The 11,223-nt window shown below is 39.7% G+C and overlaps 1 protein-coding gene across 4 annotated transcripts in view; it reads left to right on the forward strand.

Annotated features, from left to right (window-relative positions):
- Nucleotides 1–11,223, forward strand: part of CDK5RAP1 (CDK5 regulatory subunit associated protein 1) — a 30,603-nt gene that overhangs the window by 10,434 nt on the left and 8,946 nt on the right. For all 4 annotated transcript variants that reach the window (XR_001514015.1, XM_015564498.1, XM_015564497.1 and 1 more), the window contains 6 exons: nt 779–989; nt 3,869–3,989; nt 6,489–6,719; nt 6,957–7,054; nt 7,882–7,937; nt 9,219–9,349. Coding sequence is in view for 3 of the 4 variants with exons in the window: in XM_015564498.1 (XP_015419984.1) it covers nt 779–989; nt 3,869–3,989; nt 6,489–6,719; nt 6,957–7,054; nt 7,882–7,937; nt 9,219–9,349 (848 nt within the window). In the remaining variant the exon portion in view is untranslated. The remainder of the gene's footprint in view (nt 1–778; nt 990–3,868; nt 3,990–6,488; nt 6,720–6,956; nt 7,055–7,881; nt 7,938–9,218; nt 9,350–11,223) is intronic.

An 11,223-nucleotide genomic window follows, 5' to 3' on the forward strand; every position in this document is an offset into this window, starting at 1 on the left:
GGGAATGGAACTGGCAACCTTTTCAGTGCATGGGATGATGTCCTACCAACTTAACCACACCGGCCAGGGCAAGAATAGTTCTTAAACAAGTATTTTCAAAGGGTGTTTATTATAAAATTGACTTTTTATTAATTTGATAGTCTTATTAATAATAATGGTTTTTTAGCATATGGAAGATATCAGCATAGATGGCTAACTAATTTCTTACAGGTTTTACCAGTATCAAGTTCTTAAACTTGTTACTTGTTTAAGAACTATCAAGTATTATGGGCAAGAAGAGGGATAAAAAGGGTAGAAATGTATATTAAACTTTATTTTTTAAAACATTTTTTAAAAAATATATTTTTATTGATTTCAGAGAGGAATGGAAAGGGAATCGAACCGTGACCTCCTGGTTCATAGTTCAATGCTCAATCACTGAGCCATGCCAACTGGGCTAAGCTTTATTTTTAAAAATAAATTTCTGATGCAAAATGTTTTTATTTGTAACAGCAAGTAGTTTTCAATGAAAAAAAGAGGTGGTTCATGTTTAGAAAGGTGTTTGAATGGTGATTTAGTTTTTTTCTGTGCATTTAATTGAATTGCTCTTGAGTCCTTTCCCTGTGGAAGAAGCAGGTTCCAGTGCTATGCAAATGTTTGGGCAAATTTGAGGGATGATGCTAAAGTCGTGGAGAAATTCCTGTGCCCTGGCCTCCAATCCAGCTGGTGATAATGTGTGGCGAGAAGCCAGGAGACTCAGTGAATTTGGGAACAGGTGCTTATTTCTTTTCCCTCCCAGGTTGCATGGCTGAGAGACTGAAGGAGGAGATCCTCAATAGGGAGAAAATGGTGGATATTTTGGCTGGTCCAGATGCCTATCGGGACCTTCCTCGGCTGCTGACTGTTGCTGAGTCAGGCCAGCAAGCTGCCAATGTGCTGCTTTCTCTGGATGAGACCTATGCTGATGTCATGCCAGTCCAGACGAGCCCCAGTGCTACTTCTGCTTTTGTGTGAGTCACTGACCAAGAGACAGGGAGTAAACTTCTTTCTCACTTTGAAAATAACATGTTGCCCTAGCCAGTTTGGCTCAGTGGATAGAGCATCGGCCTATGGACCAAAGAGACCCAGGTTTGATTCCGGTCAAGGTCATGTACCTTGGTTGCAGGCTCCTCTCTGGCAAAGGCTCTGGGTGGGGCTTGTGCAGGAAGCAACCAATCAATGTGTTTCTCTCACATCGACGTTTCTCTCTATTGTTCTCTCTATGTTCTACTCTCTCTAAAAAAATCGATAGAAAAATATCCTTGGGTGAGGATAAAAAAATAAATAAAAATAACATGTTAATGTTATTACATTAAAAAAATTAAGCTCTGGTTGGTGTGGCTCAGTTGGTTGTGTGTCATCCCATGCACTAAGAGGTCGCTGGTTCAATTCCCGGTCAGGGCACATGCCCAGGTTGCAAGCTTGATCCACAGGAGAAGGTGTGCAGGAGGCAGCCAATCAATGTTTCTCTCTCTCCCTCTCCCTTTCTCTGTCTCTAAAAAATTAATGAAAACATTAAAAAAATGTAATGCATGCACACAGTACAAAAGACAAAAAATGATGTATAAGACTTCCTCACACCTATCATCTCCAGCCTCCTAGGCCACATCCCAGAGGTGGCATGCTAGTTGTTTCTTGTATAATTCTTTGAGAAGTATTTTTTTTTTTTTTTGGTTAATCTTCACCTGAGGATATTTTTGCATTGATTTTTAGAGAGTGGAAAGGAGGAAGAGAGACAGAGAGAAACATTGATATGAGAGAGACACATCGATTGGTTGTCTCCTGCATGTGCTCCAACCAGGGCTGGGGATCAAGCCGCAACCGGTATGTGCTGTTGACTGGGATCTTACCCAGGACCCTTCAGTCTGCAGGCTGACTCTCTGTCAACTGAGTCAAACCAGCTAGAGCGAGAAGTGTTTTTCGCATATGTATTCATATACATAAAATGAGGTCTTTTCTACCCTCCCTCCTATACTTTTATTTTTTCACATAGGCTTTCCTGATTCTTTTATTCTCTTCTCTGATCTTTAAAGTTAAAAAAGTAATTGACAAAATAGTTTATATTTGTTGAAGAAAATGTGGCAAAGATAGGAAAACATAAAGAAGAAAGTAAGAATTAACTCTACTTCTACCACCTAACGATAAACACTATTATTATCATTTTGGTGTATATCATTGCTGCCCTGTCCTTAGTGCTTATGTGTTTGTTTATAAAAAAAAATAGCTCTTTGTGTAATTGGTTTTATAACTTAAAAAAATATTTTTATTGATTTCAGAGAGGGAAGGAGAGAGAGAGAGAGAGAAAGAGAGAGAAAGATCAATGATGAGAAAGAATCGTTGATTGGCTGCTTACTGCATGCCCACACTGGGAATCAAGCCCAAAACCCAGGCATATGCCCTGACTGGGAATCGAACCATGACCTCCTGGTTCATATAGGTCAATGCTCAACCACTGAGCCATGCCTGCCAGGCAGTTTTATAACCTTTGTTATTTAAAGTGGTGAACATTTTTTTTTTTAATTTATATTTTTTATTGATTTTTTACAGAGAGGAAGGGAGAGAGATAGAGAGTTAGAAACATCGATGAGAGAGAAACATCGATCAGCTGCCTCCTGCACATCTCCTATTGGGGATGTGCCCGCAACCCAGGTACATGCCCCTGACTGGAATCGAACCTGGGACCCTTCAGTCCGCAGGCCGACGCTCTATCCACTGAGCCAAACTGGTTTCGGCGTGGTGAACATTTCTTATGCCATTATATTTTCTCTAACAGAGATTGGCAAATTGGCTTACAGCCTGTTTTAGTAAATAAAGTTTTATTGAAATAACAGCTGTGCCCATTTGTTTACATAGCGTGCGGCTGCTTTCACCACTGCAGCAGCAGAATTGAGTATGTGGCAGAGATTGTATGCAAAGCCTAAAATATTTACTATATCATTTTTTGCAGAAAAAGTTTGCCAACCATTTTCATTTTAATGGCTAGACAATACTCTGTTGTTAGAATGCTTAATAAGAATAATAGCTAACATTTATTTAACAATTCTTCAATGAACATCTTTGATACATATTAGGGTAATTATTTCCTTACAATAAATTGAGGCTTTCATGTATACAAGATGCAAATGAAAGAAAGTGACTTAACTTAGATACCTAGCATTTGGATCAGGAATGTGAGAAATTCAGACCCCCTATGTTTTATTTTATTTTTAATCCTATGTTTAAAAATCCTATTTTTAAGGATATGTTTTTATTGATTTTTTTGAGGGGTGGAGGGGAGAGAGAGAGAGAGAGAGAGAGAGAGAGAGAGAGAGAAGAAAAGAGAAACATTGACATGAGAGAGAAACATTATTGGTTGCCTCCCACACTCGCCCTGCCTGGGGATTGAACCCACAACCTTTTGTTGTATGGGATGATGCTCCAACCAACTGAGCTACCTGGCCAGGGCTGCAGACCCCTGTGTTTTAAATCCAACGTCTCTGCTCCTTATATACACTTTATAATATTTATTTGTTTTTCTGGTCTAGAAGTGGAAAGTTCAAATAATATGTAAATATAAACAGTAGCAAGCCCAAGTGTGGTATGTCTTCACCCATTCCTTCACCACTGGTCCCTCAGGGTAATCACTGTATCCACCAGTTACGGTTTGGTTTCTATCCTGGGGTTAAAGAATAGTTTTTAAAGATCAAAAACCATCTGCCTTAGTTTTTCTTAGATCTCGTATTGGTCCAGTGTGAGCACCTTGTCAAGAGAATTCAGAGCCAAAGGATAATGCCAAGGGAATCGTGACCTGCCCCTTGGGTTGGACCAAGACATGCTGCTGCTGTTACTGAGTCCTGTTCTTTCCCCCCAGGTCTATCATGAGAGGCTGTGACAACATGTGCAGCTACTGCATTGTTCCCTTCACGCGCGGCCGGGAGAGGAGTCGGCCTGTTGCCTCCATTCTGGAAGAAGTGAGAAAGCTTTCTGAGCAGGTGAAAAGTTCTCCAGGCTTCCTTACGGAGAGTGTGTTTATGGGAGGATGAGGACAGCTTTCTAGTTTTGCAGCCTGTGCTGTTTTTAAGCTGTACAAGTTTAAAACGGTACCTGGCCAGAAAGAAATACATTGATGCCACAAATTACAGGCAGATCCACTGTGAAGTTTGCTTAGGAGTCAACACAGAAGATTGGAGAGAGTATGGGAGCATGAGTGTAGAATCAGATGATTAGTATGAATTCTGACTCCACCGTTCTCTGGCTCGGTGCCTGGGCACTGGTCATTTCACTACCTTCTTCGAAACGTAGTTTCTCCATCTATGAAAGAGGATAAAATAATACCTTTCTTGCCAGATTATTGGAAGGATTGCTATTGGAAGGTAGTTTAAATGTTTTTAAACTACCTGGCGATAGTAATTTTTTACAGAATGATTTATTGATTTGTCCATTCTAGGGAAACCTCCCATATCTTTTGTTCATTTTGACCACTGGGTCAGCTTGAAGAGAATAGATGAGGCTAGTGAGTCAGATCAGAGGCTAGATGGAAGGTGCTTCCTGCCTTCCTCCTATTGGGAGCTGGTCCCTCAGCCCTTGCGGAGGTCTCTCCTCAACCCTAGGCACAAATCTTCCAGCTGTGCGGAATAGGACAGGAGGTGGGAATGTGGAGTTTTTCTTCTGGAGTCTCTGTTTCCTGACTTGGTTGGTTCAGGACAAGGGAGGCTAGCCCTCCTCCAGTCCTAAGTCAGCAGTTTGCTTGCTTTCTCACTCTCAGGCATTGCGACTGCTCACATACGTACTGTGAGGTATTCCCCCATACACTACCTCTACAAGTGCTTCCTGGTCTAAAGTTGTCTCCTTCCTCTCCTCTTCCATCTACTCCACAGTACCAAAACTCACTCTCTCAAGATAGCGAAATTCTGTTTAAGTAAACTGAGGTGATGACAAAAACTCCCTAACCTTTCTAAGGTATTTGCATATAACAAAAGGAACTTAACATTAAAGTGAATCTTAGTGAACTCAGAGCCCACTAACTTGTGAAAAACTATGATTCTGCATTGTGTTTTAAAGGATCTGTTAATCACTTATTTATTTTACTTATAGAGTGTGTGTGTTTTTTTTAATTCACACCCGAGGATATTTTTCCTATTGATTTTTTTTTTTTTTAGAGAGAGTGGAAGGGAGGAATGAGGGGGAGAGAGAGAGAGAGAGAGAGACATCGATTGGTTGCCTCCCCCACATGCCCTGACTGGGGATCAAACCTGCAACCGAGACATGTGCCCTTGACTGAGAATCGAACCCGAGACCCTTTGGTCCTCGGGCTGATGCTCTAACCACTGAACAACTGGCCAGGACTAGAGTAACTTTTTAAAAGATGTTTCTTTCATTTAGATTTTTTAGACTACAGTTACAAAGAGAATAGAATATTTTCCTTTAACAGAATGTTGTTTATTCATTCAAACAATGGTTATTGATTGGAAGTCATTTAAGTAAGCAGCCTTTCTTTAAGCCTCTTTATTATCTTTTTATATGAAAAAAATTTACACAGGAAAGAGAGAATAGTATTGTGGCCCCTTTTCCCTAGCTAACAGTCACTTAAATTTTTAAATTTTATTTTATTTTTAAAAAAATCCTCACCTGAGGATATGTTTTTATTGATTTTAGAGAGAGAGGAAGGGGGGAAAGAGAGAGAGAAAAAAACCATCAATGTGAGAGAGAAACATAAATCAGTTGCCTACTGTATGTCCCCCAAACGGGGAGTGAGCCTGAAACCTAGATATTTAAATAAGCCCTGACCAAACCCACAACCTTTTGATGCATGGGATGAGGCTCCAACAAACAAAACTGTCACTTAAATGTAATAATTGTTACATTTTGCCATAATTGCCTTATCTATTTTTTTGTTGATAAAATATTTCAAAGTATAGCATGACATTTCACCCTTAAGTTAATACATCTCTAAAAAATAGGAAATTTTCATTACCATAATTCTTCTAATGAGATTAACAAAAATTGCTAAATATCATTTTAATCCTAGCCCACTCATACTCAGATTTTCTTAATTGTCCCGTAACTCTTTGCATTTGACTGTTATGTCTTTTTATATGTGTGTGCATTTTACTTAGTTTTATATCCTTCTTTGTTTGTTTTAATAAACTTTTTAAAATAAAGTTTTGGAATAACTAAATTTACACAAAAGTTGCAAAGATCAAGTTACCTCTTAATGTTAACATCTTACTTAACTTTGGTACATTTGTCAAAACTAAAATGTACCAAATATGGTATATTACTATTAACTAACTTTAGACTTTTTTTCCTGATTTTGCCACTTTTTAATGTTATTTTTCTTTTTCAGGATCCAATCCAGGATCCACATTGCTTTTAGTGTATCCTGTTTTTTAAAGTTAACATTATGACGCAGCTATTTTAGTTAGTGATTTGGCATGAAGCTACCAAACTATTTTAAATTGCTCTCAAAATATTTATTTCCTGCTTTTCAGGGGCTGAAAGAAGTGACACTGCTTGGTCAGAATGTTAATAGTTATCGGGACAATTCAGAGGTCCAGTTCAACAATGCAGTGTCCACCAACCTCAGCCGTGGCTTCTCCACCAACTATAAAACCAAGCAAGGGGGCCTTCGTTTTGCTCACCTTCTGGATCAGGTCTCCAGAATAGATCCTGAAATGAGGATTCGTTTTACCTCTCCCCACCCCAAGGACTTTCCTGATGAGGTAAATATTGACAGTAAACTGTGCCAAACTGCTATCAGTATCCTTAAGCATTTCTGTCTGGGACAGACAGAACATGGTTTGAGCAAAAGTAGAGCATTTGGGTAATTCATGTGTTTGGTTTAATTAGCCTCTTAATTACTTGAAAATTAACTTTGGCAAAGAACAGAGGGGATGGGTATTCCTTTCTGTAAGATTCTTTGGTGAGACTTTGATGACTAATGTGTTCTATTTGACCAGGTTCTGCAGCTGATTCATGAGAGAGACAACATCTGTAAACAGATCCACCTACCAGCCCAGAGTGGAAGTAGCCGTGTATTGGAAGCCATGAGAAGGGGGTACAGCTTTTCAGTGTCTCCTTTAGGAGCAAACAGTGTCTAAAATTCTAGCATAGTGTGCGGCACATAGTAACTGCTCAATAAATATTTGTTATATGAATAAACCCAGGGACATTGTAATTTGCTTTTGTTCACTAAGAATGTATAGACTAAGGACTGGATCACTCATTTCATTTGCTTAGCATGTTTTTTTATTAGGCACCTACCATGTGGCACACTGAAATTTTAACATGAAGGTTTTTTAGGTCTTGGAATTTAGTATAGCTCTATCGTTCACTTACTTTGGGGATAAATATTGCAGAGATAAGACTGAAAGGAGAATGTGACCGATGGCAAGCTGTATGGAACTAGTGTTTTTGACTTGGCAAAGACTTTTAGAGATTTATTTATTTATTTTTAATTGGCCCCTCCACACCGCCCCCAAAAGGTCAGAGTTCTCAGGCAGACTTGAAAACACTGTTAAACAAGTCCTTGTCAACTTCCAAATTATTCTTGGTGATCTTGATATCCCTCTGGCCATCATCTTGGAACCAGAGAGCATATAAAATCATCTAGATCCTTTGAAATGTTTAATCTATCTTCATTATTAGTTAAATGCAGAAGGCTATTTAAAATAGTTTATGTTCTTGAACTAAACATTCATAGGCCCTAAATTAGGTTCAGTATAAGTTTTGGATCATAAGATCTTTTGGATAGTTTAACTGATGGTACTGTCCTGTGTGGGTGAGAAGTGATTACATGTGGTAGTTCATAGTGTTATCTTTTTATAGCATTCATTTAAAGAAGATTGGCTCATCTAAGTCTTTTCTTTCTGTTCTTTATTGCAGCTATTCAAGAGAAGCTTATGTGGAGTTAATTCATCATGTCAGAGAGTCTATTCCAGGTACATTTAAGAAATGTATTCTACTGAGCACATTACAGTGACCTTAGTCTTACAGGCAACACCTGTGGCAGTATCTTGTGACGACTTTTACACTTACTTTGCTTCTGTTCATCTCTCTCTCTCTCTCTCTCTCTCTCTCTCTCTCTTGTCTTTTAGAAGAAAGGGGAGAGAGAGAAAGAGAATCATCGATACGAGAGAGAAACATCAATTGGTTGTCTCTCGTATGCACCCTAACTGGGGACCGAACCTGCAACTCAGGTATGTGCCCTGACCAGAAATCAAACCCACGACCTTTGGGTGTATGGGACAATGCTCCAACCAACTGAGTCACACCGGCCAGGGCTCTTTCTCTCTTTTACTTCTTTCTGATTTTTTAATGTTTTGGTCTTGCTAGAAATACTCAGAGATGTGGATCAGCTTATGGCCTCAGGGCCAAAGAGATTCATTTTCTATAGTTTTTGTGTTTCTGAACATATGGGAGAGACCTTGTTTTTTCTTGTTAGTTGGAAAAGTTATATATGGTTTGAATTAATTCTGATTTGGGGGCAATTGATATCTTTAAAAATGTGTACTTAGAGGTTATTCCTTTCCTATTTATCTTAACCCCTTTTCTTTCCTCCTAATAAAATTACTCTGTAGTCTTTTACTTTAGATTTGGTTGATAATGTCTACATTTTGTCCAAATTTCTAATGATTGTAACTTGTATTATGCATAAATACTTTCATTTTGATGGGACAGGATAATGTGGAAGTTCTCTGGACTGCAGTTTTCTCATTTATAAAATGCAATAAATACTACTCACCTCATTGGATTTTTGGGTAATTAAATAGGTTAAGTTAAATAGATAGTAATGTGTAGCACTTAGCAAGTATTCAGTAAATAGTAGTCATTGTTACTATTTTAAATGAGCATTGTGTTAAACTAACTTCAAAAGTATATTTATATGGGGCACTGCCATGTTTTTACCAGATATAAGTACAAAGCAGGACCAATTTGAAAATGTGGACTCCTACTGTGCTCCCAAATCCCACATTTGAAGTGAAAACACCTTTTCTAGTCCTGAGGGGAATGCAGACTGAGAAGCCAGGCTCTGGCATGGGCACATTGTAGATAAGCAGGCCGTTCCCTCCTCGCTCCGCAGTGACCTGATGACACTTGCACGTGGGCTGAATAGCTCCGAAAGCCCTTACAGTTGCTGCCCCTCCCTCTGTGGCCTGCAAGTTCCAACAGCCTCTCTTGAAAGTAAGCAGCTGTCCTTTGTCCTTGGTTGTGTGTCGCAGGTGTGAGCCTCAGCAGTGATTTCATTGCTGGCTTTTGTGGTGAGACAGAGGAAGATCACCTCCAGACAGTGTCTTTGCTTCGGGAAGTTCAGTACAACATGGGCTTCCTCTTTGCCTACAGCATGAGACAGGTGAGCTCTGGGATGGGGGAGTAACTACTTCTGTGTTGAGGCTGACCTCATTTCTGACCAGTTTGGGGTTCACTGTAGATAACTGGAAAGAAAAATAAAGGACAGCAAGGCAGTCCTTGAGAAGCCACAGGATCTTACCATTCGTTTCTTTATTTTATCTAATCCACCTGTCTGCTATTTTACATCATTCAGCAATTGGAGACGAATAATAATCACCTGTGCCAACATTTCTCTTTATTAGAATATTTGAAGTTATGTGTAGATTGCTTAGAATTGGAATGGGGAGGGAGGGACATTATTCTCTTTACAAGAAATCTAAACTCATTTCTCAACATGCAGAACTTCCTTTTGGCCTACAGACATGATTTGTTTTACAAGGCTCCTTGTCGCCCTCCCAGCCATCCTCAACTATTTTTAGTTTCCATTTTTATAGGTCAGGTGAACTCACTGATACCCACTTTGGAGTTACTCCTATAACACAGTTTCCCAGGTAAACAATACAGAAGGAGACGAGAAAGGAAACAGAGAATAATGTTTTCTTGCAGAAAGGGGATAGTCCTAGTCTGCTGCCTTTTTCTTGGGGGTAGGGATGAATTGCCTAGGTCCGTGGTCAGCAAATCGCGGCTCGCGAGCCATATGCGGCTTTTTGGCCCCTTTGAGTGTGGCTCTTCCATAAAATACCACATGCGGGTGCGCACGTACAGTGCGATTGAAACTCCATGGCCGATGCACAGAAGTCGGTATTTTGTGGAAGAGCCGGTATTTTGTGGAAGAGCCGGTATTTTGTGGAAGAGTCACACTCAAGGGGCCAAAGAGCCGCATGTGACTCACGAGCTGCGGTTTGCTGAGCCACAGTTTGCCGACCACTGGCCTAGGTCATTTCTTATCCCCACAGTCACATTGGGGGTAACTTGCCTTGTGTTTGGGCTGGAGTTTGAGGAGCCTCTGCTGCCATGGGCTCAGGAAAGCTGACTGATGAATGAGTGAACCTGTGACCTTAGCCACTATCAACTCAGCTGCCATCAGTCAAGCTAACTCATTTATTTTAAAGCCCACTGTCTCGTGTTCTGCAGGCTGGTGTGTATATCCATGTCTCTTACAGAATTATTTCAGGGATGAAGCTTCAGAGGAGCTGTTGCTTATTTTCCATGAACATCACAAACATGCCGTAGGAATTCTTATAATGTTAGATTTGGGAAATGGGTTTAAAGTGTGTTATGGAAGCATACTCTATGGGCATTGGGCATTGAATATGAGAGTTCACTTTGGGATCTAATTCCTGGGTTAGGGTTTAGGTTATAGAGACTTAATCAAATAGCCTGTAGAAGAGAGCAAGCACTTAAATGACTATTCTCTCATTTAATAACTGTGACCTTGGGAAAGGTCCTTGGTTTCTTCATTTGTGAAATGGGGATAACATTAGTACCAACTCAGGTGGTTTTGAGGATTAAATAAGATAATATGTATAAAGCACCCAAGATAGTGTATAATAGAGGTAAGTTGTTAATAAGACAGAATAGCGTAAACCCTGTAAGTGAATTACATTTTAGGATTCTCTACCTATTCTCCATATTTTTCTGGATTTTGTAGTTCTCTCAAAGGCAGATTGATTTGAATACCCAGACTTTGGTGTATTGATTTTTCTCTTATTCCATACTTTTGTCTTGCTCTTTGGTTCTCCAACTGTGTTATGATTTTTAAAAAATATATCTTTATTGATTTCAGAGAGGAAGGGAGAGGGAAAGAGAAATAGAAACATCAATGATGAGAGAGACTCACAGATAGGCTGCCTCCTGCATGCCCCACACTGGGGATCGAGCCTGCATCCTAGGCATGTGCCAGGACCAGGAATCAAACCCTGACCTCCTGGTTCC

The sequence above is a fragment of the Myotis davidii genome, unplaced genomic scaffold, assembly GCF_000327345.1.
Source record: "Myotis davidii unplaced genomic scaffold, ASM32734v1 scaffold38, whole genome shotgun sequence".
NCBI classification, from domain to species: domain Eukaryota; kingdom Metazoa; phylum Chordata; class Mammalia; order Chiroptera; family Vespertilionidae; genus Myotis; species Myotis davidii.